This window comes from Hippopotamus amphibius, chromosome 12 (genome assembly GCF_030028045.1).
Source record: "Hippopotamus amphibius kiboko isolate mHipAmp2 chromosome 12, mHipAmp2.hap2, whole genome shotgun sequence".
NCBI classification, from domain to species: domain Eukaryota; kingdom Metazoa; phylum Chordata; class Mammalia; order Artiodactyla; family Hippopotamidae; genus Hippopotamus; species Hippopotamus amphibius.
Window position 1 is genome coordinate 99,809,061 of NC_080197.1, and position 27,968 is coordinate 99,837,028.

A 27,968-nucleotide genomic window follows, 5' to 3' on the forward strand; every position below is an offset into this window, starting at 1 on the left:
AGAGCGCCGGCAGAGGACCAGACGTGCGGGTCGCCCGCAGCCGCGTGCCGCAGGAGAGAGGAAGCGCGCCTCGGCCCCGCTCCCCGCCTTCGCCCGGGCGCCTGCCGCGGCCTTCTGAGCCCCGGAGACCGAGCCCCTGCCCTCCGCCCGGGCCTCCGCCGAGCCCTCTCCCCCGGAGCGCGCGCGACCCCTGCCGCCGGAGCAGTGCCCCAGCCCCACGCCGGCGACCACCATGGCCGAGACCAACAACGAATGTAGCATCAAGGTGCTCTGCCGGTTTCGGCCCCTAAACCAGGCCGAGGTTCTGCGGGGGGACAAGTTCATCCCCATTTTCCAAGGGGACGACAGCGTCGTTATCGGGGTGAGTGCCGCCCCTGGAGGGGATTTCTGAGAGGGGGCGGGAGGCTGACTCGTTTCCCCTGCCTTCCCCAGCAGCTGCCTGTCTCTGCGCCCTCTTCCCGGCGCTCATCCTCCATCCTTTTCGCCGCAGCCCCTCCTCTCCCTGCATCAGGATGGCTGGGTGTGGCCTGGCCAGGCCGGCCGCAGAGTCTCGGCAGCGTGGGAGGGGGCTACTTTCCCACGATCAGGGGCCCGGCTTCCCCTTTGCTGCTCTCTGCAGCATCCCCACCCCTAGAGCCAGTCCCGTGTTTTTCTGATGGTTTCCCTCTTCCCTAGGGAAAAGCGCATCTTCCCTTTGTTATTGGCTTAGATCTCTACCCCCCACCTCCCAGGAAGGGCGGGGGAAGACGAGTGGATGGGCTAGATGGGAGGTGGGCACTCCAGGGTCTCTGCGGAGGTATAAATGAGAGTGGACTCTAGGATCAAGGCCTCCATCATCCCCTGAAGTAGTGACAGCCTGGACCTGGGGGGGAGGGCACAGGTCTGATGAAGGGTTTTCAGAGAAAGAAATACGTTTGTGCCACACCCAGTTTGGTGGGGGAGCCTCTGGGTCCTAAGGAAATGTCTGCCTTTCCCTCCCAGGTACAGTAAGAAGAGGATTTCAGACCCCCCCCCCACACACACACACACACTCACCCTAACAAATAAAAATAACCAGACCCTGAGATATTAACAGGTAATGCTTATTCATCCTTTCTCTTGATGATCCAATAAAAAGTAGCAACCCACCCCCTCTTCCTCACCCTGACAGCCCCTACCCATGGAAGAGACCGTATTAAGGAGAACAAGTATTCACTGTGTGCTTGTTACTCTACGTATGTTATTTAATCTTCAAAACAACACTGTGAAGAAGGTATTATTTCCACTTTACAGATGAGGAAATTGAGGCCCAAAGAAGTTGAATGACTTTCTCAAGGTCATGCTGTGAATTCATGGATCTGAACCTAAATCTATGACTCTAAAGCTCACATCTTTCCTTCTGTATCACATTGCCTCCATGGATTTCTGTTCTGGACTTTTATGTGCGATGGCCCCAAAGGAATTCCTAGGGAATTCCTCTCCTACCCCTCCTTTCCTAGGTTGGTTGGGACTGTCAGGCTTTGGGGTGAAAGGATCTGGGGTTGCGTCTGGTAGGGAATAGGGCCTGAAGGCTGCTGGGCCAGGGAACTGTAGCCAGTTTCAGAAAGGAGGAGCCTGTATAAGAGCCGTCCTCAAGGTCAGGGGCACTTCTTCTGTATCTTTGATCCACGGTGCTTAGCACAGGGCATACTTGTTAGAGGAATGAAGGAAAGAAGGGGAGGGAGCCCGGGCCTTCTGAGTCAGTGAGATCGGGACTTTGAGTAAACATGCCTTAGGAAGAGGCTTGCTTACCTGTCCTGTCCCTAAGGGCCCCAGTCTGTCACCAGGCTCTCTCACCCACCCTGTGGACTCATATGGGTGCTTTTGCCTTGTGTGTGTGCTTATGTATGTGAGTGTTTGCCACATAGAGAGGGCCTCTGTCTCGCTTTGTCTCGGGGGCCTTAGACCTTGCAGCCTGGTCAGTGTGACCAGGCTAAAATAACGCCTGGATCAGCCCTCAGGGTTTCTTTTCTGAATAGTCTGGATGGTGGGCATTAGCTGTGAGAGCTTTAGAGCTTGAGGACCCCCTGAAACATAAAGGCTGAGAATTAGGAGCAAGGTGGTTACGGAGGAACAGATCCACAAATGGCATCTACTTTTAAGCCTTGCTCCCTTGCTCTAGGTTTTTTAGGTAAATCTGAACCAACGCCTTTAGGCTCTCTGGGCCGTCCATCCTGGCGTGGTGGGGCAGGGCATGGGTGATGTTGGAAGAAGGAGTTATGTGGATCTGTCCAATCGCCCAGCTAAATAGGAGGGACACGGTGGAGGTGGGGAGGGAGGAGAGATGAAGAGAGGCCCGGGGCCCCCTGCCAATTCAGATTCTATCTTACTTCACAGCTGTTCCTTCCTTATCGGCTTCGCCTGATATTTGCAGGCCTGTACCTTTGCCTTGCCCTGTATCTTTCCTTGCCCTACCCCTTCCTGTCAATCTCTCCTGCCAAGATGAGTGCTTATGGGGGGCCATTTTGTCTCAGGCAGCATCCTTGGAGCTTGCCTTCCCAGCCTTTCTGTTCATTCCTCATTCAGGAGGATGAGGGCTGCAGGAGAAGTGATTCTGAGGAGCACCTTGAGGGTCCCAACGAGGGAAAGAAATCTCCCACCCCCTTTCCTCTGTTTTCCTCTCGCTCCTTTTGGGGCCCAGTGTGGGAAACTGTCTGAGGAATTCATGGAGGAGGCTGTTTCAGGATGTCTGGGGAGGTGAGGGAAAGATGAGTGTGGGAGAGGCTAATCTCTGCTTCTTCCTCTGACGGCCCTCCTCCCTGCCCTGCGGCGAGCTCTGGCCTACACAGTCCCCGATGTTTGTGGGCTTTTTCTGCTTGGCAAAGTGTAGGAGAATAAGCTGGGAAGACAGCTCTGTGAGCCTTATCCCACCCCACAACGCACTCCACCCCCAACTCCCATGACTTCTCCCGGGAATCTGGGGGATGGGTCTTAGCCCAAGTTAATGGCCTGAGTCATAGGAGAAGGGTGTCTGGGTCCCTGTCTGTGTGTGCTGTGTACCTTGTTTTCCTCTTTGGGTCACTCAGAATGCACTGTGACTTTTTTTTAAATTAATTAATTAAATGTGTTTATTGGCTATGTTGGGTCTTGGTTGCTGCACAGGGGCTTTCTCTAGTTGCTGCGCGCGGGGGCTACTCTTCATTGTGGTGCGCAGGCTCCTCGTTGTAGTGGCTTCTCTTGTTGTGGAGCACAGGCCCTAGGCGCGTGGGCTTCAATAGTTGCAGCACGTGGGCTCATGGGCTCAGTCGTTGTGGCTCACGGGCTCTAGAGCACAGGCTCAATAGTCCTGGCGCATGGGCTTCGTTGCTCCGTGGCATGTGGCATCTTCCCAGGGCAGGGCTCGAACCCGTGTCCCCTGCATTGGCAGGTGGATGCTTTACCACTGCGCCACCTAGGACGTCCTGCACTGTGACTTTTTAAGTGGACCCATTTAAGGGTCTCTCTGCCTTGGTCTTGGTGGGCAGAGTGCCTGGTGTCTGAGCTGCTGCATCTATACCAGACACGGGAGGGATGACAGGAGGGAAACACACAGCCTCTCTGCCCCCACCCCGCAACACTTCCTCTTTCTCTCTCCCCTTCCCTCCCTGCCTCATTCAAGCTTCCACCACATTCTACCTCCCGTAGATCTCCCAATGGTTAAGTGGGTTCTTAAGGAGGCAGAAAAGCAGGGCCACCAAGTACCTCATTCGGAAAAGCGGGGTTGGGACCTGCAGGATTATTGGAGCAGAGTCAGTATTGTTTGAGGTGGCCCCGGATTCCTCTGATGTCTGAAGCGGGGGGTAGGTCTCCCCTTAGCCTTGGGGGAGTCTGGTAAAGGAGAATGGAGAGAGACAGTAATGTTCACTGTGGCCCGTGTCTCTCCAGCATTACCATGGCAACAATCCCCAGGGCTGTCACCATGGAAATCAGTCCTGGTGCTCTCAAGTTCAGCCTCTACCAAGTGCTTTAGTGAAGGTTGAAAAGGTTGGTCATCTTTGGACCCCTGATCTTAGGCCCTCCCATTAGCTTTAGTCAGCACGCATGATGGAAAACTCCAGATGGTGCTGGGAGATACAGTTGGACGGGAGACAAGGAGGCTTGGAGCGGGTCAGAGGAGAATGGAGAGTCAGAGGGGCACGGAGAGTCCTGGGTTGTGGGACTCTGAAAAGAAGCCCTCTGGAGGAGGCAGTGAGGAGTGCTTAGGCTGCTGTGGGTGGAGAGAGAGTGGATCTCAGAGGCCTTCCTCAAAGGTGGAGGGTCTCCCTGAGTGTTTCTCACTTAACAGTCTTCTAGTCCCTGATGTTGTACTGACTCATGGAGTCTTGGATTATTACCTGGAGGTAGAGATGGTGAAGGAGGCTCCTTGGAGAGGATGGGTGGGAGAACTGCATTCTTCTGAAAAAGGGGTTGAGGTTGCAGAAAAGGAGTGATGAAGGGCTTTAGTTCTGTCCAGAAACATTTGGAGAAATGCCCACATGGAGGGGAGTGGGGGGAGGAAAAGCCATGATAAGGCCCTGACGCAGTGGTGGCATGTCAGTTCTGGGATCGCTTTGGCAGAGTGGGTCTGGAATCAGATTGCTTGGGTTTGAAACCTTGCTGTACCCATTTCTCAGCTGTGTGGCTGTGGGAAAGCTACCTTACCTCTCTGAACCTCAGTTTTTGCATCTATAAAATGTAATAATAATAGTACCTACCTCCTAGGATTGCTGTGAACCTTAAATGAGATAATACATATGAAGTGCTTAGCACAGTGACAGGCACATAATAAACTCCCAGTAAGAGTTAGATGTTATTATTATTTTATACGTGCTGTCTCCCCACAAGCTAGCCTTTGACACACCTGGGCAGTGGTTAACATTCTCCCCTCTTAGTGGTTGTTTCATCCAAACATCCAGGTCCCTAGTATCTTCTTTCCCTCTTCTTCCATCAATATCTGTGTTTCTTCAACAAATATTTATGAAGAGCATCCTGTGGGCCAGGGACTGTGCTTGATATTCGGGATTTAGGGGGAATCCCTGCCTTCAGGAAACTCTTGGTCTACCTGGTGATCCAGGCTGGGTCACGTGGCCGGGGCAGGGTCCTGGGAGGGGGCGTCAGAAATGGCTTTTGCTGACTGTACAGACTCTTCCCCAGATTCTGATCAGAAATCTCCCACAACACACTACAGTGTGACTCAGAGGAATTATGTGTCGTGAGAGATGTAAATAATGGTGATGTCTCCCATGTGAGTAGTCTAGAAGCAGAAATAGTGGAAAGCCACTGGTCTAGTTATTCTCATAAAAAGATCTGACAAAACGAATTCGCTCTGACTGTAATCAGTAGAAAATTAAAAGACATCTATACTTTAACAGATATAAAAATCTTAGGAAAAAGAAATGAACTAGATTTGGGACTTAAGGGCTCAACTAAGGGGAGGGAAGGGGTAGCAGGCCTTCCCAGAAACCCTAGAATTGTGTCCATGGCTTTCTCTGCTCGCTAAGAGAGAGATTAGTAAGTGCCCCGTTTTTAGCTCTTGGATATTTTTTATCGTCATGGTTCCGAGAATGCCACCCTTCCTCCCTCTCTGGTCGCTTCCTTCCTCCCAGCCTAGGCTGAGGAAAAGGAGTTCCTCAGGCAATAACTGCCTTCAGCACTTGGAGAGCACCCTCCATTTTAATGCGTCCTCAGCACCCTCTGGAATCCTGTAACTGGGAGTGTTAGAGAGAGGGAGTTGATCCCCACGTTCCCAAAAGGGAAGAAGGGAGGGGCGAGGTTGGCTGGAGAGTTATATTTAATCCCCTTTGGCTGCATACCTGGCTTCAAGAAGCACGGAGAGACATCACTGGTGGAGAAGAGGTGAGAGTCACTGGCCTGAGATGGGCGTGTTTTGTTTGTTTCTGTTTCTTGGCCAATGGATGGGAGAAATATTTAGTTAGATGACAATTCAAAAATTAAGGCTCAGTTAAAGAATAAAACAAAATGAAAGAAAGATATCACCGCTGAGAAGGAGAGGCATCAAGGCCATTTTAAATCTGTTTATTAATTTAACGCTGTATGTTTTTATTCTATGTAGTAAGAATTTTATTCTTTGTAATGAAGTGTGATGACGAACTGTAGAGATGAAAAGTGTGAAAAATTCACAAAAGTCCTACGAATAATTCATAAACGCACTCAAACCTTAAAAAAAAGAATCAGGGTAGATTTTTCTTGAATAATACTAAACATAATCTGATTACAACACTAATATATTTTAATTGTTGACAAAGTTAAAAACAAAGAAGAACACATAGAAGAAACTAAAACTCACTCAGAATCTCTCCATCCCCCCCAAAATACTGTTAACAACTAGATGTATTTGTTTCCTGCATGTATAATAGTTTTTTCCTGCATATATACATGTAATAATTTCAATAAAAGTGTATCATAAACTCTATATTGTTTTGTAACCTATTTTTTCACCAACAAAATATCATGACTATTTCACCATCATTAGATATTTTACATAATTTTGTTTATTAAAAAAGTTAATTTTTTAATGTCATACGCACGTGACAAAATTCAAATGATATAAAAAGAGATGCAATGAGAAGTAAGCCTCCTTCCTACCCCTCTTTCCTAGACACCCAGTCCCCCTTTCAGAAGGCAGCCTTATTGCCAGTTTCTCATGGATCCTTCTCAAAGAATGCCATATATTTACAAGCAAATACATATATACACGCATGCACTTTTTTTTTTACGCCAATGATAGCATACTATACATACTGTTCTATACGTTGCTTTTTTTTTTACTTAACAATGAGTCTTGGAGATCCTTCTATATCAGCACATAAATATCAACCTCATTCTTTTGAGTGACTGTATAACTTGTTGTAGGGACATGCCATGATTTATTTAGCCAGGTCTCTATGATGGATAATGATATTTAGGGTTGTTTTAACCATTTGCTGTTACAAACTGTTGAATGACCATATGTATATGTAAGGGCCCAGCCAGTGCAATGCATCATCCAGCTGTTTTTGGCCCGGCCACTGCGGCACGTGGGATCTTAGTTCCCTGATCAGGGATGGAACCCGTGCTCTCTACAGTGGAATCACAGAGTCTTAACCACTGGGCCACCAGGGAAGTCCCATCGTCAGACTGTTTTATTTTGGCCACTTTGATAGGTTAAAATGCTACTTAATATTCTTCTTATTCGTTTCTCCTGCTAACAAGGAGGTTGTGTATAATTCACATTTTAAGAACCATTATCGCATCACTTTGTGATGTTATACTTTACGATAGCACTTGCTGAGGTATAATGTACCTACGGTGAGTGCACAGATCTTATGCAAACAGCTAGATGAGTTTTATAACCTATTTTGACACCTATGTGACCACTACCCAGGTTGAGACCTAGAGCAGTCTGATTGCCCCTGAAAGCTCCTTTCTGCCCCCTTCCTGTCAGTATCACCCCAAGGCAACGGCTGCTTTGACTTCTGTCACTACAAGTAAGCGCGGTTTATTCTTGAGCGTTCTATAAAGGGAATAATACAATATGTGATCTTTGAGTTCTTTCCCTCAACTTGTTTTTGAGATTTGTTGGTGTTCTATTATGACATCATTTTATTTTTTAGCTTTTTAATTAAAAAAAAAATTGGGGGGTATCACTGATTTACGCTGCTGTGTCAGTTTCTGCTGTACAGCAAAGTGAACCAGCTGTATTTATACATATATCCCCGCTTTTTTGGACTTCCTTCCCATTCAGGTCACCACAGGGCATTAAGTAGAGTTCCCTTCTCATTAGTTTTCTGTTTTATACATAGTAGTGTATATGTGTATGACATCATTTTAAATAGCAGCAAAGAACAAAATATATGTGCATGCCACAGAGTACTCAGTCCCCTAGAGAGAACTCCTTTCAGTTGCTGTCAGTTTCTCATGGTTATAAGCCCTGTTGATGATAAACATTCTTGTAGCTAAATATTTGCTACAAATATTTCCATAGTAATGAATTCTTAGCAGTAGAATATCTGCATCACATGGGTATGTACAAGTCCAGGCTTTTGATTATGCATGTTTTAATTCCCCTTAAAAGTATGGGTGTCCTGTCCTACCAGAAAAGAATGAGCACGCTCCTTTCGGGGAAATTACCTCTCCTTGGACCCTCATCTACACTGGGTATTACAGTTAAGTTTTTGTTTTCCAGTTTGACAGGTGAAAAATGATGTTCTGGTTTTTCCTTCAAAAATATTGATCATCTTTATGTTTATTGAACATTTGTATTTCTTCTTCTGTTGTTAGTACCAAACTTGTCCATATATTTCTGGTTAGTTTTGTCTTTTTGTTCTCCATTTATGAGAGTTCTTTATGTAGTAAGAATATTAATATCTTTGTTTTAAATTTTTAAATTTTTCTTATTTAAAAATTATGTATTTTCATTTGAGAATAGTTTTAAACCTAAATCAAAAAGAACAACAACAAAAAAACTCCTAAAATCCCACTGTCCAGTGATAACCACTGTTAATGTATTTTTCTGTGCAAGGTATACATATATACATATATATAATTTTTTTTTTACAGAAATGGAATACTCCATATACTCTTTTGTATGTGTGTTTTTACACTGCATAGTATTTTAAAAACCACCTTTGGGGGACTTCCCTGGTGGTCCAGTGCCTGACTCCGTGGCTCCCAGTGCAGGGAGCCGGAGTTCCATCCCTGGTCAGGGGACTAGACCCCACATTGCCACAACTAAGAGTTCGCATGGCGCAACTAAAGATCCCGTATGCTGCAACTAAGACTTGGCACCGCCAAATAAATAAATAAATATAAAGTACGCTAAGTGTAAATATAAAAAAAAAAATCACAGTCACCTTTTTCTTAAAATAATTTTGTGCATACCCCGCCATGTCATTACACATTTTTCTGTAACATCACCTATACTGTTTTCTTTTTCTAATTTGAAATCAATACGTTGTCATTGTAAAATATTTACATATCACAGAAAAAATGTAGTAAGCGTAAGTTCCTGTCATTCTGCTCTCCACTGATAAGCACCATTAACAGATCTATGGGGACTTCCCTAGTGGCACAGTGGTTAAGAATCCGCCTGCCAGTGCAGGGAACACGGGTTTGATCCCTGGTCCAGGAAGATCCCACATGCTGCAGAGCAACTAAGCCCGTGAGCCACAACTACTAAAGCCCGTGTGCTACAACTATTGAAGCCCACACACCTAGAGCCTGTGCTCTGCAACAAGAGAAGTCACCACAATGAGAAGCCCACGCACCACAATGAAGAGTAGCCCCTGCTCTCCGCAACTAGAGAAAGCCTGCATGCAGCAACGAAGACCTGATGCCGCCATAAATAAATAAATAAATAAATAGTTTTTTAAAAACAGCAAAAAAATCCACCCCAGTTCTATGTACAGGCTTCCATATCCTTTTTCTAAGACTAGTCTACCCATATGCCTTTTTAAAATATATAATCACGTTATATACAAATTGTTTTTATTTTTTCATGTACTCAATCTTGAACATGTCGATACATATAAACCAACCTTGCTCATTCTAATGGGGGTGGATTATGGAGGTATCATAACCGTATCTTCTTGATGGATGTTTGAATTATTTCTAGTTTTTCTTTAATACAAATGGCTGCAGTGAACATCCTTCTACGCACATCTTTAAGTGCTTAAGCAAGTGTTATGCAATGAATTCCTAGCACTGGAATCGCTGGCACAGAGTGTGGCCAGTGTGGATGTTTAAATATTTGGTAGAATTGTCCTCTAGAAAGGCTCTATCAGTTTACAGTGTTCCCTTAGTTGTAGAGAACACCTTCACAATTTTTTTCTCTTTGTGGATTCTGTTTTTTTGGGCTTCAGAATCTTTCACCACAAGGAGACCAGATAAATATTCCAGGTAGATTTTTATAAGCCAGATTTGCAAATTTTTTTAAATATTAAAAAATACTTATTGGTATAAATAATATTTTCCTTTTTGCAGAAAAGTAAAAAGAAAGAAACAAAATGATATACTATTGTCTCACTCTTTTTATCATTAAGAAATAAAAAATATAACACTTATACATGGTTTAAAAATGTAAACTTTCCAGGATACAAACTGAAAAATGAAAGCCTCCTCTCTTCCCAGTTTCCCTCCCCAAAGTAAAGACTGTTAATACTTTTATATGATTCCTCTGGGAAAAAATTCTGCTTATGTTAATGTAATATTGTAGATATACCTAGACCCACATCTTCAGCTTTAGCCAACTTTTATGACTTTTCTTAATTAGTTAAAATGTGGCTTCAAAACTCTGGAGTCCATAGACCTGGAGGTTTACATATCAGTTGAAGAAAGATGGACTCTAGTAAAATAATTTGACAGCAAAATCATAGTCTCTTTACATCAAATGACAGGAAAACACGACTAAGAAGTTTGTCACTTATGACGGAGAACAAGCATAATCGCATATAATCTTACATCTTCCCTTTAATATGATTAGACAGCAGATATATTATGTTTGGCTCCCTGGGTTGTGAGTATTTTGTGTCTTTAGCATTCTTATCAAAACACATGATTTATAACATATTATCTGAATTAAACAAAGTACTTGTAGGTCTGAGGGATCTGCTTCAGTTTTTCTTTACTTAAATCTCTTTCCCTAGAGGGAGACCTATATTTCTGATTTCATCTATTCTTTGCACAAAGAGAGAGCTTGTGTTAATACGTCCACAACAGCTCAGTAGTTCAGTATTTGTATATTTCATTTACACAGCAGGCAACATACTATACATCTGTCACTAACTTTGCATCTTTCACTTAATGCATCTTCAGCATCTTTTCACATCAGGACATATGAATCTGTTGAGGAAGATATCTTTTAACGTAGCGGTAGCTTTGTAAGGTTAGTATATTGTTCTTCACTCTCCACAGCCTGTGCCCCTGTTCTCTTTCCCCATTCGGCTTCCCGGGCAGGGGGTCGGGGATGGTGAGGGCTAAATCACACCGCGGCTGAGATCCCCTCACGCCGTCTCGCTGTGTGACCCTCCACCATGACATTCTACCCCCCTGGATACAGCTCTTGGTGTCAGTGCTAAATTTTGCGTCTCTTTAGTTTCCCTCATCCCCATAAGCATCCCTGCGGACAGAAGGTTGAAGAACGGGTGCCTTTGCAGGTGTTTCTCCTCCCTCACACCTTCGCACTGATACCTGCCACCTTGTGTCTCCGCTCCAGGGGAAGCCATACGTCTTTGACCGTGTATTCCCCCCAAACACGACTCAGGAACAGGTTTATCACGCCTGTGCCATGCAGATTGTCAAAGGTAACGCGTGTCTTTTCAGAATGTATTTGTGCAGGCTCCTCCTTCCCTGCCCCACTTCTCTCTACCAGTGCTCTTTCTCTGCTGTCTCTTCCAGACGTCCTCGCCGGCTACAATGGCACCATTTTTGCTTACGGACAGACATCCTCAGGGAAGACACATACTATGGAGGTGAGGGTTCTGACCGGAGCCCGAGGAATCTCAGTGGGGGAAGATCTAGGAGTGAGGGTTGCCTGGTACAGAGGATGAACGGAGGGCAGTGTCATAGTAGAAGTGTAGTGGAATCCCTTCGCTGTCCACGACTCCAGTTTTCTTCTTTTCACTTGGAAGAGCAGCAGCAGGGAAAGTCCCAAGGGCCGCTCAGTTCCCTCCTCCTTCCACGAAAAGGTGGTGCTCCTCCCCTAAGTTAGGAGGGCCTTCGTAGCAGCTGTTACCTCTGTGTCCGTCCACGTGCCTCTGAGGTGTCTGATTCCTGCTGAGCCTCAGCCTCAGTCCGGAATCCCTCACTCCCCAGGGGAAGCTGCATGACCCGCAGCTGATGGGAATCATTCCTCGAATTGCCCGAGACATCTTCAACCACATCTACTCCATGGATGAGAACCTGGAGTTCCACATCAAGGTGAGCAGGGCGTGACCGCTGGGCGTCCTCTTGTGGGACCGGGAGGGTAGGAGCTCGTATGAACCCACTGAGGTCCTGGGCACCCTAACTTCTTCTCCCCCATGGTTACCTGAGTTCTTCTCTGCCAACATAGTCTCTTCTGCCATTTTCCTCCCACCACCACCCTTTGGGTCGCATTAGCCTGAGATCCCTGTATCAGATTTAAGATAGGCCCTCTTCATTTCATACTCCTCCGTTTTCCTCAACCAGGTTTCTTACTTTGAGATTTACCTGGACAAAATCCGTGACCTTCTGGATGGTGAGTGGCGTTTAACCCCAGTGGGTGCGTGGGGGTGAGGAGAAAAGAAAGACCACAGTGTTCTTGGGCTCGTGGGCTTAGGTCCTGTTTGGTGAGGGATGCAGCAGGCTCACACAGGGACACACACACACACACACACACACACACACACACACCCCAAGAATTTCCCAAACCTGAAAGGGTCAGAAGATAAGCTTAGATGCTGACACACAAACAGCCTGAGACTAGCTGAGCCCTGAGGCTGGAATCCTGCAGGAGAAGAAACAGTTCTCAGTGTGTGCAGGGAGTTCAGGCTTCATGGGGAGGTCTTCCCCCCTTGTGCCCATAGAAGAATCCACCATCTCAGCAGGCTACAGGGTGCAGGGGCTGGGGACCTGGGGGGTGGACGTGCTGGCCTTGCTCACCCTGAATTGTCTTGATTCAGTGACCAAGACAAATCTGTCTGTGCACGAGGACAAGAACCGGGTGCCGTTTGTCAAGGTGAGAGTGGGGACAGGGCACCCAGGTGGGGCCAGTGTACTGAGAGTGCGGGTGTAGGAGGAGGGTAGACCGGCAATCCAGGGGTTGAAGGGTGGGCATCCGGGAGGGTGAGACATGCCAAGGGGCTGGGGAGAGTCTGGAGCCTGGGAAAAGACACCGTCTTGGAAGGTCATGTGGTCACTGTGAAGGTAAGTTAATTTGCAGGTCCAAGTGTATGGTTCACTGTCCATTTGCCCCCTGCAGGGTTGTACCGAGCGCTTTGTGTCCAGCCCGGAGGAAATTTTAGATGTGATTGATGAAGGGAAATCAAATCGCCATGTGGCTGTCACCAGTGAGCGAGGGGATAAGGGGCTCTGGAGTCTGGGGTCTGCCTGTCCTCTGGGGCTGAGGGACTTGAAAGTGAGCAAGGGACAGCTGCGTCCGCAGAGAGCAGGGATGCTCGTCTGTGAGACCCTGCTGCCAGGGAGGTGTGGGGGCTGGGCTAGTCCTGGTGGACACCCCCTCTCTTGGCGGGTGGGGGCAGGGGTCCGTGGAAGCCAGGGGCTGAGGACCTCGGTTCCACAGGGGTCGGTGCAGGGATTGTTTCACCCTCCCTCCTACAGACATGAATGAACACAGCTCTCGAAGCCATAGCATCTTCCTCATCAACATCAAGCAGGAGAACGTGGAGACTGAGCAGAAGCTCAGTGGGAAGCTGTATCTAGTGGACCTGGCAGGGAGCGAGAAGGTCGGGCGCCCTGCGGGGCTGGGGTGGGCAGGGAGGGAAGCCTGGGGGGTGGCCTTTTATACATCAAAATAACTTTCTTCCTGAGATGGCATTCACATACCATAAAGTGTACCGTTTTAAAGGGTATATAGTTCAGTGCCTTGCAGTGTGTTTGCAGGGTTGTGTATCATCACCACGAATTCCAGAACATTTCCGTTACCTGTCCTATTCTTCCCTCCCCCATCCCCTGGCAACCACTGATCTACTGTCTGGCTCCGGATGTGACTTGCTGGACACTTCATATCCATGGAATTGTACGACACGTGTGTGTGGTGGAGCGGGGTGGGATGGTCTGTAGCAAGAGCATTTAGGGGAGCAGAGGAAGGGCCTTCTCTGTCCTCTTTCCCTGGCCCCCCCGCTTGGACTAAGCCCCCTCACGCGGAGGAGAGGTGATGAGAGCCCAGCCCTCTGCAGCTGCTCATGACACGCGCGTCCCTTCGTGCCCTGGCAGGTCAGCAAGACGGGGGCAGAGGGAGCCGTGCTGGACGAGGCCAAGAACATCAACAAGTCCCTGTCGGCCCTGGGGAACGTGATCTCGGCGCTGGCTGAAGGCACGGTGAGTGCTCCTTGGGTGTCCTCAGCCCGCGCGCTCCCCCCACCTTCTGCCGTCTCCAAATGCCCCCACCGCATCACGCCAGTTCATGGGTTGCTGCACCCCTAGTCCGCACCGCCATCCTTTCTTTATGTTTATGTTTGTTTTTTTTGGCTGCTCCACAGGCTTACAGGATCTCAGTCCCCTGACCGGGGATTACATCTCGGCCGCAGCAGTGAAAGCCCGGAACCCTGCCGCAGGGCCACCAGGGAACTCCCCACCGTCCTTTCTGATTCCCCTGTTGACCTTATTTTCCTGATTTGTGGCCTCCCTCTTCCCCCAGAAAAGCTACGTTCCATATCGTGACAGCAAAATGACGCGGATCCTGCAGGACTCCTTGGGAGGCAACTGCCGGACGACTATGTTTATCTGCTGCTCCCCGTCCAGCTTCAACGATGCGGAGACCAAGTCCACCCTGATGTTTGGGCAGCGGTCAGCGGCAGGGTCCCCCACTCCCTGCCCCAGCCCCCGCCGCACTCTCCCCTGTGGGTCTCTCAAGCCTTGATGGAGGTCTCATCTCTGTTCTCCTCTCCAGGGCAAAGACCATTAAGAACACTGCCTCCGTGAATCTGGAGTTGACTGCCGAGCAGTGGAAGAAGAAATATGAGAAGGAGAAGGAGAAGACAAAGGCTCAGAAGGAGACGATTGCAAAGCTGGAGGCAGAGCTGAGCCGGTGGCGCAGTGGTGAGCGAGGGGTCCTGTGGGCGCAGGGAGCCAGAGGGGGCTCCTACAAGCTCCAAGGAGGGCTGCGTTTCTGGAGGGGTACGGTAGAGCAGTCATGAGAAAAAGTGAGAGGGGTTGACAGTCCACTGGGCGAGAGAGATGGAGGCCTGGAGGTCTCGGCATTGGGCAGGGAGGGAGGAAGGGCCCTCGGATGCAGCTCTCCCTTCTCTCATCCCTCACCTTGTCCTGCCCCTTGGCCAGGAGAGAACGTGCCGGAGACGGAGCGCCTGGCTGGGGAGGATGCCACCCTGGGAGCTGAGCTCTGTGAGGAGACGCCCGTGAACGACAACTCGTCCATTGTGGTGCGCATCGCGCCCGAGGAGCGGCAGAAGTACGAGGAGGAGATCCGCCGCCTCTACAAGCAGCTGGACGACAAGGTGAGGACGGCCGGGCAGGGCACCGAGGTGGTGAGCCCGGCACGGTGGTGAGTGGGGGGCTGAAGAAGCGGCTTGTCCTGCCTTTTCTCTGATTTTAAAAGAGATGAGTGTTCATTATTGAAAGGGTGGACGATAAATAAAAATGTATAGAAGAAAATTTAAACCATCCCTCCCCCCACCATTCAGAAATAAAGCCGTGCAATTGAGATTATACTGCATATGTAACTTAGCATCCGATTCTTTCATTCCAAATTCTATAATCAGCAATTTCCTATTTTGTTAACAATTCTTCATCAAAGTATTTTATTTTATTTTTTAAGATATGTATTTATTATTTGGCTGTGTCAGGTCTTAGTTGCGGCACACGGGATCTTCATGGAGGCCTGTGGGCACTTTGTTGCCGTGTGCGGGCTTCTCTCTAGTTGTGGCTTGTGGGCTCTAGAGCAGTGGGCTCAGTAGTTGTGGCACATGGGCTTAGTTGCCCCGTGGCACGTGGGATCTTAGTTACCCAACAGGGAGGAATCAAACTCATGTCCCCTGCATTGGAAGGTGGATTCTTAACCACTGGGTCACCCGGGAAGCCTCTTCATAAAAATATTTTTAAATGGCTGCATAACAGTCCATTTATCAGAATGTATTTGACATTTATTTCTTTACAGGCCTTCTAGGGTTTTTGGGGGTTTTTTTTGGTTGGTTGTTTTTGCTCTGATAAATAACTCTGAAGTAACTATCTTTGTCTCTTGTGCATAAGACTTTGCTTTGGAATGATTTGATTGGAATGGAGCGCTAGAGTGGGGTTTCTCAGTTAAAGGATATGAATATTTGAAGGCTTTTGCTGTGTGTTGCCGAGGTCATACCAACTTCCAGGAAAAAAGGAATTAAACAGTGAGGGCAGGAGTCGTTGCAAGAAGCTGAGGAAAAGACCGCTTTCTTTTTAGGATGTGGAGTTTCTAACTCAAAGCTGGATTTTTATCAGGATCCACGTCTACCCCAAACCTGTGAGTCTAAACTGGAAAGAGTATCTTCCCTTCACTCCATCTTTCCCCCTTGTCTCCAACAGGATGATGAGATCAACCAGCAGAGCCAACTCATAGAGAAACTCAAGCAGCAGATGCTGGACCAGGAGGAGGTAATGGGAAGGGGGGCCAGCCGCGAGAGGAGGCGGTTGCGTGTTCATCCCTGGAAGGCATGAGAAAAGACCTTTTTCCTAAAGATGGAAGAAGGGGTGTTCTGCTTAGGGGTTAGTCACCCCCCAAGACTAGAGAAGTCTGGGGGCTTCATTGGGCTTTTGCTTAAAGCACAGATGCTAGAGTCTGGGGGCCTCTTCATCCTCGTGCCCCGTTTCTGAGAAGCTGGAGAGCCCACTTCCTCTTTACTCTAGCTTTGCCCCTTGCCTCTCTCCTGGAGCTGTGCGTGGGTCCCCAGACCAAGGGGCCGTGGAGGTGGTCCCTGGCGGAGGACTCCCTCACGTGGCTCGCCCCTCCCTTGCAGCTGCTGGTGTCCACGCGAGGAGACAGCGAGAAGGTCCAGCGGGAGCTGAGCCACCTGCAGTCGGAGAACGACGCCGCGAAGGACGAGGTGAAGGAGGTGCTGCAGGCCCTGGAGGAGCTGGCCATGAACTACGACCAGAAGTCCCAGGAGGTGGAGGAGAAGAGCCAGCAGAACCAGCTTCTGGTGGATGAGCTGTCCCAGAAGGTGGTGAGTGGCGGGCCGGGAGCCCCGTGGCCTCAGAACATCCTCACGTCCAGAGGGGCCCCTGCTTCCTGACGGGGCGGCGTCACGCTTGTACCCTCCCCCACCGCGTCACCGCACTTTGCCCTCCTGACCCCTTTCTCTTCCAGACCCTTCTGCAGGGCTTGCATTCTCTTCGTGGCCGCCACGAGGGTCGTGCATGAAGGGAGAGGCCTCCGCCTGGGCTGGGGAGGGGAGCAGGAAGACGGCGATGGGGTGACCTGAGGGGCTGTCCCCAGGCTACCACGCTGTCCCTGGAGTCTGAGTTGCAGCGGCTACAGGAGGTCAGTGGACATCAGCGGAAACGAATTGCTGAGGTGCTGAACGGGCTGATGAAGGACCTGAGTGAGTTCAGTGTCATCGTAGGCAACGGGGAGATTAAGCTGGTGAGTGGAGAAAGGCGGCAGCCTCGCTCAGGCCATTCGTGTTCTGGGCACTTGTGGGAGATGCAGATGAGACCGTCCAGGCCCTCAGGGATACTGAGAAGGGGGGGCTGAAGATCTAGGAAGCACGCCTGCAAACTAGACATAGGAAAACAGGGAGAGGTTTGCATAGACTCAACTGAAATACACATTCTAAATGCACATACCAAGTGAAATTCACATTGCTGAATAAAGAAGCAGTGCAGATGTGCTTATAGCAGGATTTTGAGATGAGGGCACAAAATTAGGAATGATATAAGCAGATCTGTAGCAGGGACAGTGACCTATCTGGGTGATCAAGCAGATCCGTTTGACTACAGAATATCTTGTTGCTCTAAAGGATGAAAGAAGGTGACTGTCAGAACTGGATCTTTAAGAGCAGAGAGAGGGATTTAGTGTGAAATGCCAGGTGATACAGAGCTGCTAAAAGTCGTTCAGAACATACCTGTCCTACCCGAGTCCCTGTGTCTGTGGGTGTGTGGAGCTAGGCCAAGTGGAAGGAAGTGGATAAAAGGCTTCCCAGCGGCAGAGAGATACCTCCTCCCTCCCTCGTCCCCCCACAGCCCGTGGAGATCAGCGGGGCCATTGAGGAGGAGTTCACCGTGGCCCGACTCTACATCAGCAAAATCAAGTCCGAAGTCAAGTCTGTGGTCAAACGGTGCCGGCAGCTGGAGAACCTCCAGGTCGAGTGTCACCGCAAGATGGAAGTGACTGGGCGGGAGCTCTCATCCTGCCAGCTCCTCATCTCCCAGGTGAGTGCCAGAGGTTGAGAGCCTTTGGGTGTCCTGGGAGAGGGGAGGCAACTCTGTGGTGATGGGGTAACTCCTAGCATCCACGTTTCTGTCAAGAGCCTAGAGTCAACTGAAGTCAAGGACAGAAGAGCTGGGGGAAGCAGGAGAGGGTCCCGGCTAGAGAGGTGAAGGATCGGGGGATACTGCCCTCTGAGCCACGAGGGTCTAAAGGAAGGGTCTCCAGAAGAATGGTCCTCGACCCTGCATCCTCATGGAAGCTGCAGCAGGAAGGGAGGAGGGCTGGAGCTTACGGAGGTCTGCACTGCCTGGAGTCAGGTCCTTTGCTCCATCCATCTTTTTCCTTTCACGATCCCTCACCCCACCAGCACGAGGCCAAGATCCGCTCCCTGACGGAATACATGCAGAGCGTGGAGCTCAAGAAGCGGCACCTGGAAGAGTCCTATGACTCCCTGAGTGATGAGCTGGCCAAGCTCCAGGCCCAGGGTGAGGCCCTCTTAAACCTCCAACCCATCCATCCTGGGATCTGAGATCGCAGAGGGGACAGGGAGGGAGAGCGACAGACGTCACAGGAAACCACCCAACAGCACACTCACCAAAGCATCACGCTGAAGTCACAGAGTCCCGCTCACTGCCGCTTAGCGTGCGTTTGCACGGAGCACATTGTACATGAACCATAAACCCTCTGTTGTTCTCTGGCCCTGCTGTACGAACATCCCTGTGGGCCCACTCTGGGTGGATGTGCCCTGCTCTGCCTGGAGCTCTGGTCACAGTGTGACCTTCTGTCCGGAGGAGGTAGATGTGATGTAAGCTGTCTTCCCCTCTTCCCCTCAGAAACTGTGCATGAAGTGGCCCTGAAGGATAAGGAGCCAGATACACAGGACACAGAAGATGTCAAGGCAAGTGGGAAAGGCGGCGGGGGGACTGGGCTCCAGCAGGGCTGTGCGGGTCCTCACTGAGCAGGTGTCTGGGAGTCTGGCTTTGAGCTTGGGGTGGGGTTGTTTGCAGAAGGCCCTGGAGGTGCAGATGGAGAGCCACCGGGAGGCCCATCACCGGCAGCTGGCCCGGCTCCGGGACGAGATCAACGAGAAGCAGAAGACTATTGACGAGCTCAAAGAGTGAGCGTCCCCCGGGGCGGCTCCGGCCCCCGACCCGGTCCCCTCGCCTTGCTGTGTCCGCTCAGGTGCTCCCTCTTGCACCAGGATCCGCTGCTTTACCTTCCCTGTGTCATCCCCCTGACAATGACACGACGTTGCGGCCCAACTCCAGGAGTGACAGGGAGTGAGGACTAGTCCCTGTCCGCGAGGCTCTTCCGATTAGGTCGCTCAGGGCCTCGCACTCTGTCGTGGAAGCAGTGACCTGGGTCCCCCTCTGAATCCCAAAGGTAGATGCATCAACCCTGCCAGGACTGCCCTGTAGAAGGAGAGAGTTTGAGGAGCTGGGCTTCCCTTTGCTTCTCATGACATCTAGTTGTTCTCCCTAACACCTCCTTGCCCTCCGCAGCCTGAATCAGAAGCTCCAGTTAGAGCTGGAGAAGCTTCAGGCTGACTATGAGAAGCTGAAGAACGAAGAGCACGAGAAAGGCACCAAACTCCAAGAGCTGACGTGAGTGACGGGTCCGCCTGCAGACGCCGCTTAGACACCCGCAGAGGCGGGACACGAGCTGGAGGTGGACGTGGCGACCCCGGGAAGCCAGTGCCTCAAAAGAACAATTTGATGGGGCGGGGAAGGGGCGAAAAGGAGGCTTCTGTTCGCTATTAGCTGGCATGGAAAGATGTGGGTGATGTTTCGTGAAGTGTGGAAAGCAGGTTACAAACAGTAGGAATGGTAGAATCCCATCACACTTATGCAAGGTATGTATGCATGGAAGAGTCTGGAAAGAGGGACACCAGAATGCCCGTGGTGGTTTGATCTGTAAGTGGTAGGATCGTGGGCTTTTTATGGAATGCATCTTATTTTTTTTTTCTCTTCTAACTTCTGCACCGTGAGCATGGGTAACGTGTGTAATAAATAATAATAAAATATAGATCAAAGGAAGGGAGGAGAGAGGAGAGGGGGAGGCAGGGTGGCCCTGAGGGATTCTTGTTTCCCTCTTGCTCCAGATTTCTGTACGAGCGACACGAGCAGTCGAAGCAGGACCTCAAGGGTCTGGAGGAGACCGTTGTGAGTGGTTTCCTTCTATGCCATGTTAACAGAGTGGGGGGAGGGCCTCCGTTCTCCTCCCCGATTTCTTCCTGACCCCGTTCCTCCTGCCTTTCTGCAAAGTCAGTCTGTGGCATGGTCGGGACATACCTTTTCCTAAAGGATGCGTGACTCACGTGTCTAGAGAGACTGAAGGGTCCAGTCATTCTGGAGGGGGAGCCGTGACCAGGTGTTTGGCAGCTCCCAATTTTTCATCATTCTTTCCAGGCCCGGGAACTCCAGACCCTCCACAACCTTCGCAAGCTGTTCGTTCAAGACGTCACGACTCGAGTCAAGAAAGTGAGTGCCGTCTCGGGGTCTTCCCAGCCCCCATATCCTCCTCCTGTCCTCAGGCTTCTCCAGCGCCCAGCGCCCGTGGCCTTCGGTGGGGCTGGCTTGGCCCGGTCTGGGTGGGGCCTGATTGGCCTGAGGACAGCCACACCTTTCCCCGCCCCCGTCTCTCCTCAGAGTGCAGAAATGGAGCCCGAGGACAGTGGGGGGATTCACTCCCAAAAGCAGAAGATTTCCTTTCTTGAGAACAACCTGGAACAGCTTACAAAGGTTCACAAACAGGTAAGAGTGAGGGGAAGGGGTGAAGAGAATTGAGGCTGGGAGCCCAGGATACCTAAATCCTTGGAGGCCCTTGGATTTAGGAAAATCCACTTGCATGTTTTCCTTACTTTTCCCTTTCCCACTAATCCCTTCTTTATACCGTATTTGGTTCCACTTTTACCTTGTTCGTGGTTCTGTGCCTGTTTTACCCTTTCCCAAAGCTCCCAACCTGCCTCTGCTCAAAGTGGAGTTCCCCAGGCCTACGCTGTTGGAGGGAGAGGTTGAAACTGACAGAGGTTTCAGAGGCTTTGGGCCGTAACCGTGCACAAGGGATACTGCTCAGGCATTAGCCAGAGACAGAGAGCTGTGAGACAAGAAGAAGCCAGGGAAGCTGGGCTTTTGCGCGTTGGCTGGGACTCCATCTGCCTAGGCCTGGGGCAGGCACAGGGGGAGATGACACGATGTCCTCCCGACGGCCCAGCCAGCCCCTGGTCGGGGCCGGTGAAAACTCCTGTGTGTTAAGTTGCTGCCTCTCTGTCCCCCTCCTTGCTGCTGCGGTTCCTTAGGTGGAAGACTGGGTTTCAAAGGTATGGGGCGGGGAGGTGGAAGGGGCAGTCCACAGGCGTCAGGACAGGAAAGGTTTGGTGCACACAGCGCAGGTGCACCCCCTGCAGCACCAGGTAGCTGAGCCTCGAAGACAGATGCGACAGACTGTCCACGGGCTCTCGCAGCTATTCATAAAATGACCCCAACCTATGCGCCTTTCCCTTCCTTTCGAATCCACCTTAAAATTCCTTTTAAACTCATATTCTCATTCAACTAGAGCTTCAACTTCTTTTCTTCCCAGCGCCATACCCAGTATAAATACCTTCTTATTTTTTTAAATAATGAACAAAATCCCAGAACTGTGGCCCAGTGGTAGTCCGCAGGGTTTATTTATTTTATTTGGACCTGCAGAGGGCTTTACTATCATCTTTTCCCCTTTACTTATTATAAAACCGTGTGACAACATTATAGAAAAGTTGAAAGACAGGGAAGAAACATTTGTAATCCGTTTTGCCATTCTTTTTAATTTCTGAGTTCATTTTCCTTCTGAATCCAAATGCATATTACATTTCTTCCCCCCCAATGTTTCCCTGTGGTAAAGTGCACGCAACATAAAATTTACCACCGTTAATCACTGCGTGTGCTGTTCAGTGGTATTCAGTCTATTCGTAATGTTGTGCAACCGTCACCACCATCGCGCTGCATAAGGCTTTTCATCGTGGAGAACTGAAACTCCATCCCCATTAAATACTAACTCCTCACTCCTCACTCCCCCAGCCCCCGGCAGCCCCCATTCTACTTTCTGTCTCTATCATTCTGACTCTAACGGTCTCGCCTACGTGGAATCGTCCGGAATTTGTCATCGTGTGACTGGTTCTTCTCACTTAGCGTAATGTCCTTCCGGTTCATCCACATTGTGGCACATTTCAGGACGTCTGTCACAGGCTGTCCCCTTTTCCCCCGTGAAGCCTCTGCCTGTGTTCTAAGTCTCAAAGACCAAAAGCTACTCACCCACAGGATAGACTCCCTCCAATTTCCTACCTCAGGGGACACAAGACTAGAAAGGAAAACACGAGAGGTGTAGAAACCTCTCCGTTAACAGAATCTTAAATAGCCAGGGCTGTAGCCCTATTACATATTAAGCTAAGTTATTGTCACAGCAAAACGTTGTTTATAATCTGTAAATTGTCCAAAATTAAGGGGACAATTCTCCCAGTGTCCCCTGCTACACCGATTTACCTGATAACTTCCAAGGCCAGCTCCTTTTGCAGTCTGTAGGGCCCCCAGTCATGGTGTGACACCTTGTAAAAAGATGAGGAAGTCTCTTCTGGCTGCAGGGTGGCCGCAGCCACGCTGTAGCTTAATTTAAATGGGGAGAGGGCCAGCCCAGGAAATGCTAGAATGTGAAGGTAATGAGCACAATGTTTGTGAGACCTCAAACATTTTCTTTCCTTCCTACGGGCGGCCGTGTGTATCTGTGTGTGAGTTGGGGCGGCGGGCGGGGGGCGGCTCCTGTGTTCCAGCGTCTGCTCCTGCCCTGCCCTGCCCCTAACCTGCCCGCAGTCCCATCCCCACCCTGCGAACGGCTCCCGTGCCCTCGCTGCCTCACCTGTGCATGCCCACAAAGCCGTCTCTCGGGGGGGCTCATCCCTGTGGTTGCCCCAGGGCTGCTGGTCTGGCACCAGCTGTGAGATACTGGGGGTTTGGTGTTTCGGCCAGGAGACTGGAACAGGGCACCGTCACAAGAGGTCTGGGTTACAGAGGACTTGCCGCCCGGAAAATGATGTAACTTTTTAATGCCTGACCACCGTTTGCTAAAGGGAGAAGGAAAGATCTGGCCAGAACAGCAATTAGGAAAAGGGAATGAGGCCTTTGGAGGAAACGACATGGTCTCCACCTTCCGTCACATGACTGTTCCTTATTCTCTCTCCCACCCGCGCCCCCACTCTGCCGCCTTGTTTGCCTTCCTCCCCGCCTCTCCTGGGGCTCACCCCATAGCTGGTACGTGACAATGCAGATCTGCGTTGTGAGCTTCCTAAACTGGAAAAACGACTTAGGGCTACGGCTGAGAGAGTTAAGGCCCTGGAGGGTGCACTGAAGGAGGCCAAGGAGGGCGCCATGAAGGACAAGCGCCGGTACCAGCAGGAGGTGGACCGCATCAAGGAGGCCGTTCGGTACAAGAGCTCCGGCAAGCGGGGCCATTCTGCCCAGATTGGTGAGTGGGGTGTGGGCGTCGGGAAGTGGGAGGGAATCGCCGCCTGGGGGAACCCAACAATTCCTCAGTGTCAAGCAACGCCCCCCAGCCTCACCCCACCACCACCCCGAAAAAGTGGAAAAGTGAATTATCTTACATGCAGCTCAGTTCAACTCTAGCTAAATGACCTCAGGGACCAGGACAACGGCAAGGTAACAGCCTCTTCACGGTCATTTTCCTTTCTCTGCCGCAGCCAAACCCGTCCGGCCTGGCCACTACCCCGCATCCTCACCCACCAACCCCTACGGCACCCGGAGCCCTGAGTGCATCAGTTACACCAACAGCCTCTTCCAGAACTACCAGAATCTGTACCTGCAGGCCGCACCTAGCTCCACCTCAGATGTGTAGTGAGTGACCGTGGGCGTGGGCTGGGGCCCTAAAGGCCTAAGATTGGGTTCAATGTTGGGTGAGACTCAATTCTTTTCCTGAGTAGCTTCATTTCTAACCCTTTGTCAACTTCAGCCCTTCATTAGAAGGTGGGCATCCGCCCTCCCAGCCTGCAGCCACGTTTGTGTCCTTTGGTCCCTGGGGGTGGGAGGAGTTGGGGGCTGGCTCCGTCCCTGAGGGTGAGTGTGCATGGGTGGTCCTCGGAGCAGTGGAAGGCGTGTCAGAGGATGCGTCTCTCTCCTCTGCTCCATCCAGCTTTGCAAACTCCTGTACCAGCAGTGGGGCCACATCTTCCGGCGGCCCCTTGGCTTCCTACCAGAAGGCCAGCATGGACAACGGTGAGTAAAAAAGATGGGTGACCAGCCTGTGGGGTCCCTGGGGCAAGTTGAGAAGTACCAGAAAAGTAAGTGACCCTGTACCTACGGCTCAGACACTGTGCGTGCCTTCAAGTCTTGGGCTCTTGGAAGTGGATTCCTCGGGTCATGGGCCTGTCCCCACCCTTACCTTCCTTTCCCCTTCTCCCTCCTCCGTGAGGGCTCCGGGAAGCTTTTTCTTGAACAGAATAAGGATGCAGCTTGGGGTAGTTGAAGACAGAGTGCCGTAGACCCAGACGGCAGCTATGTTCCAGATTCTTACCTTTTTCTCAAGCGATTAGGATGAGAGAGGGTTTGAGGAAACTGTTTGTAACACCCAGTCTCTTTTTTCTTTCTTCCAATCCTGTGTTCTCCACGACGTTCTCTTCAGGAAATGCCACAGATATCAATGACAATAGGTATGCCAGTCACACTGCTCTTCGGCTCCCTGGGTGGGACCAGAAGAAATTTCCCTCCTGCCCTACTTAGAGGTTCCCTGGAGCCTTTGGGGAGAGGAGGCAATGAGAACCATTTTCACCGTCACTGTGTTGTCCAGGAGGTCCAGTCATTCCCCTGCCTCAGTGTAGGACGCTCTCCCCTCCTCCAGTTCCCCCTGTGGCTCCCCCCATTCCAGCTGCGGGGACTGGGGGAAAGCACCATGGACCTCTGGTGCCCGGGGTTTCCCTCCTACCGTTGGGAGCTTCGTGACCTTGGGCAAGTCGCCTCCGTCTCTCTGGCCTCGATCCGCCCTGTGTTCCTGCCTTTCGTCATCTCACAGGCATGCTGAGAGAGCACAGTGACAGGAAGGCTGTCATTTACACAGAGCGGACAATGCTGTGATTGTGCTGGGTCTCTTCTTCCAGGAGTGACCTGCCATGCGGCTACGAGGCTGAGGACCAGGCCAAGCTGTTCCCTCTCCACCAAGAGACGGCAGCAAGCTAATCTCCCACAAGGCTGCTGCGTACCTGCACTTTCAGGTAGTTTCAGGTCGCTTCCTCTGACCAGCCTCAGGTTGCCTCCTTTCTTGCCCTCAGCGTCTTTGTTTCTCCTGCTTTTTTTCCAATCATCTCAAAATTTCTGCTCAACTCCTGCTGTCCCCTCCCAGGGGCTACATCAGAACTGCCTGGACACTGGCCTCCCCTCCCCCCTTAAGCTTGGCCATAGTGGTGACCACAGTACTGCCTTTCTGCCACTAGGGGGCACTGCAACATGTCAAAAGAAGTGGGCGAGGGTGGTGTCCCAGAAGCTAGTAGGTATTAGGAGACCCTGGGAGGTGTCCGTGTCCCATACCCCTCACATCTGTATATGTCACCAATAAGCTTTAGGAGACATCCCAGCAAGTCTAACTTTTTGTTCTTTTAGCGGCCGTGTTAGCACTCCCCTCCCACCTTGCCCGTGGAGGTGGAAAACAGCTGTGTGCCCACCTCTAAGCCTCCCCTTCTCCACCTCTGTCCTGGGTCCTCTTCCCTGTCCCCTGTGCTCTCCTAGCATCACAGGCACCTTCCTGGTTCTCGTGTGTCACCAGGCTTTTTGCCAGGGTTGCTTTAGGGCTCAGAACGGGGCTCTGGGATCCTGTTGTACTGTCCACTTTGGATCCGTGGAGAACGAGAAATGAGAGGACATAGCCGGTCTCCTTTTGGGCAGCATCCAAGCCGAGTCCTTTCCAGGGGTTTTCCAGGATAACAGGCCAGGCACGCACAGGCAGAAGGGCATGAGGAGCAAGCAGTAGGAATGGGGGACGAGGAGTTAGGGAAGGCCTGGGGGTGGAGGGGCAGGGGCTGGGAGGGTGCCGTCGGGTTGTTGGTATCAAAGGAACAGGACTGTAAACCCAGGTTGGTACAGATGCCACCCTGTTCCTGTTCAGTAACCAGGCTGCAAGGTGGTTCCTCACAAACCTCTTTCTCTTTCTTCCCCAGTTTCTAAGAGGGACTGAGGCCTCTTCTCTCAGCATGCTGCAAACCTGTGGTCTCTGATACTAACTCCCTCCCCAGCCCTTGTTGTTCAACTGTACTATGTTTGGTGTCTTCTCTTACTCTGTATCTCTTCGTATTCTGTATCTATATATCAAAAGCTGCTGCTATGTCTCTCTCTTCTGTCTTACTCTCCAGTATCTAAGGATATATTAGCAATTTCTAAGCATAGCATACCTTCCTCATTTGGGGCCATAGGGAGGAGGGCCAGTGTTTCTTCTTTCTCTCATATATGCGTCTCTCACACTGAGTGGTGTCAGTCACGGAGATGATAAAAGGAAAACGGGAGCTAGAGGGCTGTGATCCTTCACGAACACACACGCACCCATGCACGCACACAAAGCCTTAAGCAGGAGAACGTCTTAGCATCATAAGAAGATACAGAGAGAGACTCTTCCTCCCTCCTCGTCCACATTTAGCACAGGGGAGGGTAAAATGGAAGGACTGCTGAAATTATACGGAGAATCTTCTTCAGACACCCCTCACCAAATGGAGGGATTCCGGGTATGCATCTCTGTCCCCGCCCCCGCCCGAAATCTGCCTTTTGCCTCCCTCTCCCTGTTCCCCCTGGACAACCAAGAACATGGACTGCTCAAGGGACCACTTCCCTCTCTCCTTGAAACTCCTCTTGATATTCTCTACCCCAGAGCTCATGACCAGAACCCAAAGCTGCTCCAAATTATTTTGAAAAATTGAGGAGGCCAACCCATTGCCAAGAGTCTGTCACACGGTTGCTCTCCTGTCCCCTGCGATAGTTCCAGCCAAGTGTAAGCAAAATGGTTGCTTCTTTGGATCTGGGGGGGAAACAGGCTGGAAAATTCCTAAGTACTTTTTGCCACAGTGATGAGCTGGCTTCCTTTCCCTGTCCCATATTGGGCTGCATGTTCTTCCGGTCTCCACCTTTTGGCTTGGGGGCTTCCAGTTCATTGGCAAGATAGCCATCTTGAAATGCCTTCCTTCCAAGCTGGAGCCTGACTTTTCCCCCATGATATACATTAAAAAATTTTTTTTCCACAAAGAATTCCTTCTGTAAAGTCCTCATCTGGCATTAAGTGCACTTTAAAGAAAGGGGCAGGGCAGGTTTTCCGGAGGTGGAGGAGCCCAAGGGCTTGACCCAGGGGACTCCCCTGAGCCCCGTGTAATTGACAGGACTACTGTTTGGTTTTTATATCCTTTCCTACCACATGGTGCTAAGGTGGCGTTCTGGGTAACTGCAGGGATGGAGAGTGGAGGTCACAAGCCAGTCCAAATCAAGAAAGATAGTCTGGCATCCAGACAGCCAGTCTTATCAGGGATGGAAGCACAGGGTAGCAGGGCAACCCATCACCTAATTTCTAAGTCAGGAAAGAAAGCTCCGTGTGAGCGGCAGCTGGTAAATACAGGCTGTGTTGGCCTGGGACTCCTTCAAGGGAAAAAGTCCCTTCTCCCTTTACCTGTTGGGCCCTTTTTAGCAATTAAGGAGACATGCAGGGGAAAAAAATATACCAGAGGAGTGCGGAATAAATCCAAGGTGGTGATATTCAAACATTTCTCAGAACCAATCTTATACAGTACCCTGGTATAAAGAGTAAGTAAAAGTGACGCAGACCTGGGCAGTTTGCATGTTTGTTGTTTGGTGGGAGATGCTTCACTAGTAGAGGAGCCCTGGAACAGTCCTAAGAGACCCTGAGGGTTCTGTAGAGCAGTTTGAAAACC

General features: G+C 50.5%; 1 protein-coding gene across 1 annotated transcript; it reads left to right on the plus strand.

The window, feature by feature from the left end:
* On the plus strand, positions 1-26,985 carry KIF5A (kinesin family member 5A). Its single transcript, XM_057703383.1, has 29 exons — positions 1-361; positions 11,189-11,276; positions 11,371-11,444; positions 11,788-11,892; positions 12,142-12,190; positions 12,615-12,670; positions 12,914-13,001; positions 13,273-13,397; positions 13,888-13,992; positions 14,312-14,460; positions 14,564-14,712; positions 14,953-15,128; positions 16,189-16,257; positions 16,620-16,826; positions 17,099-17,245; positions 17,845-18,033; positions 18,399-18,516; positions 18,865-18,929; positions 19,039-19,148; positions 19,534-19,635; positions 20,133-20,193; positions 20,440-20,511; positions 20,680-20,784; positions 23,308-23,524; positions 23,757-23,910; positions 24,206-24,288; positions 24,695-24,722; positions 25,167-25,280; positions 26,220-26,985. Exons 1-28 carry the CDS (start codon positions 233-235, stop codon positions 25,243-25,245), a joined length of 3,099 nt encoding a protein of 1,032 aa, XP_057559366.1. The 5' UTR covers positions 1-232; the 3' UTR covers positions 25,246-25,280; positions 26,220-26,985.
* The last annotated feature ends 983 nt before the right edge of the window (positions 26,986-27,968 follow it).

Bases quoted from the DNA above. Each gene is read 5' to 3' on its own strand.
- KIF5A (XM_057703383.1), top strand. From the start codon at position 233: ATGGCCGAGACCAACAACGAATGTAGCATCAAGGTGCTCTGCCGGTTT. The intron at 14,713-14,952 runs GTGAGCGAGGGG...CCCCTTGGCCAG, and splicing joins GCTGAGCCGGTGGCGCAGTG to GAGAGAACGTGCCGGAGACG. The intron at 20,785-23,307 runs GTAAGAGTGAGG...CTCACCCCATAG, and splicing joins TTACAAAGGTTCACAAACAG to CTGGTACGTGACAATGCAGA.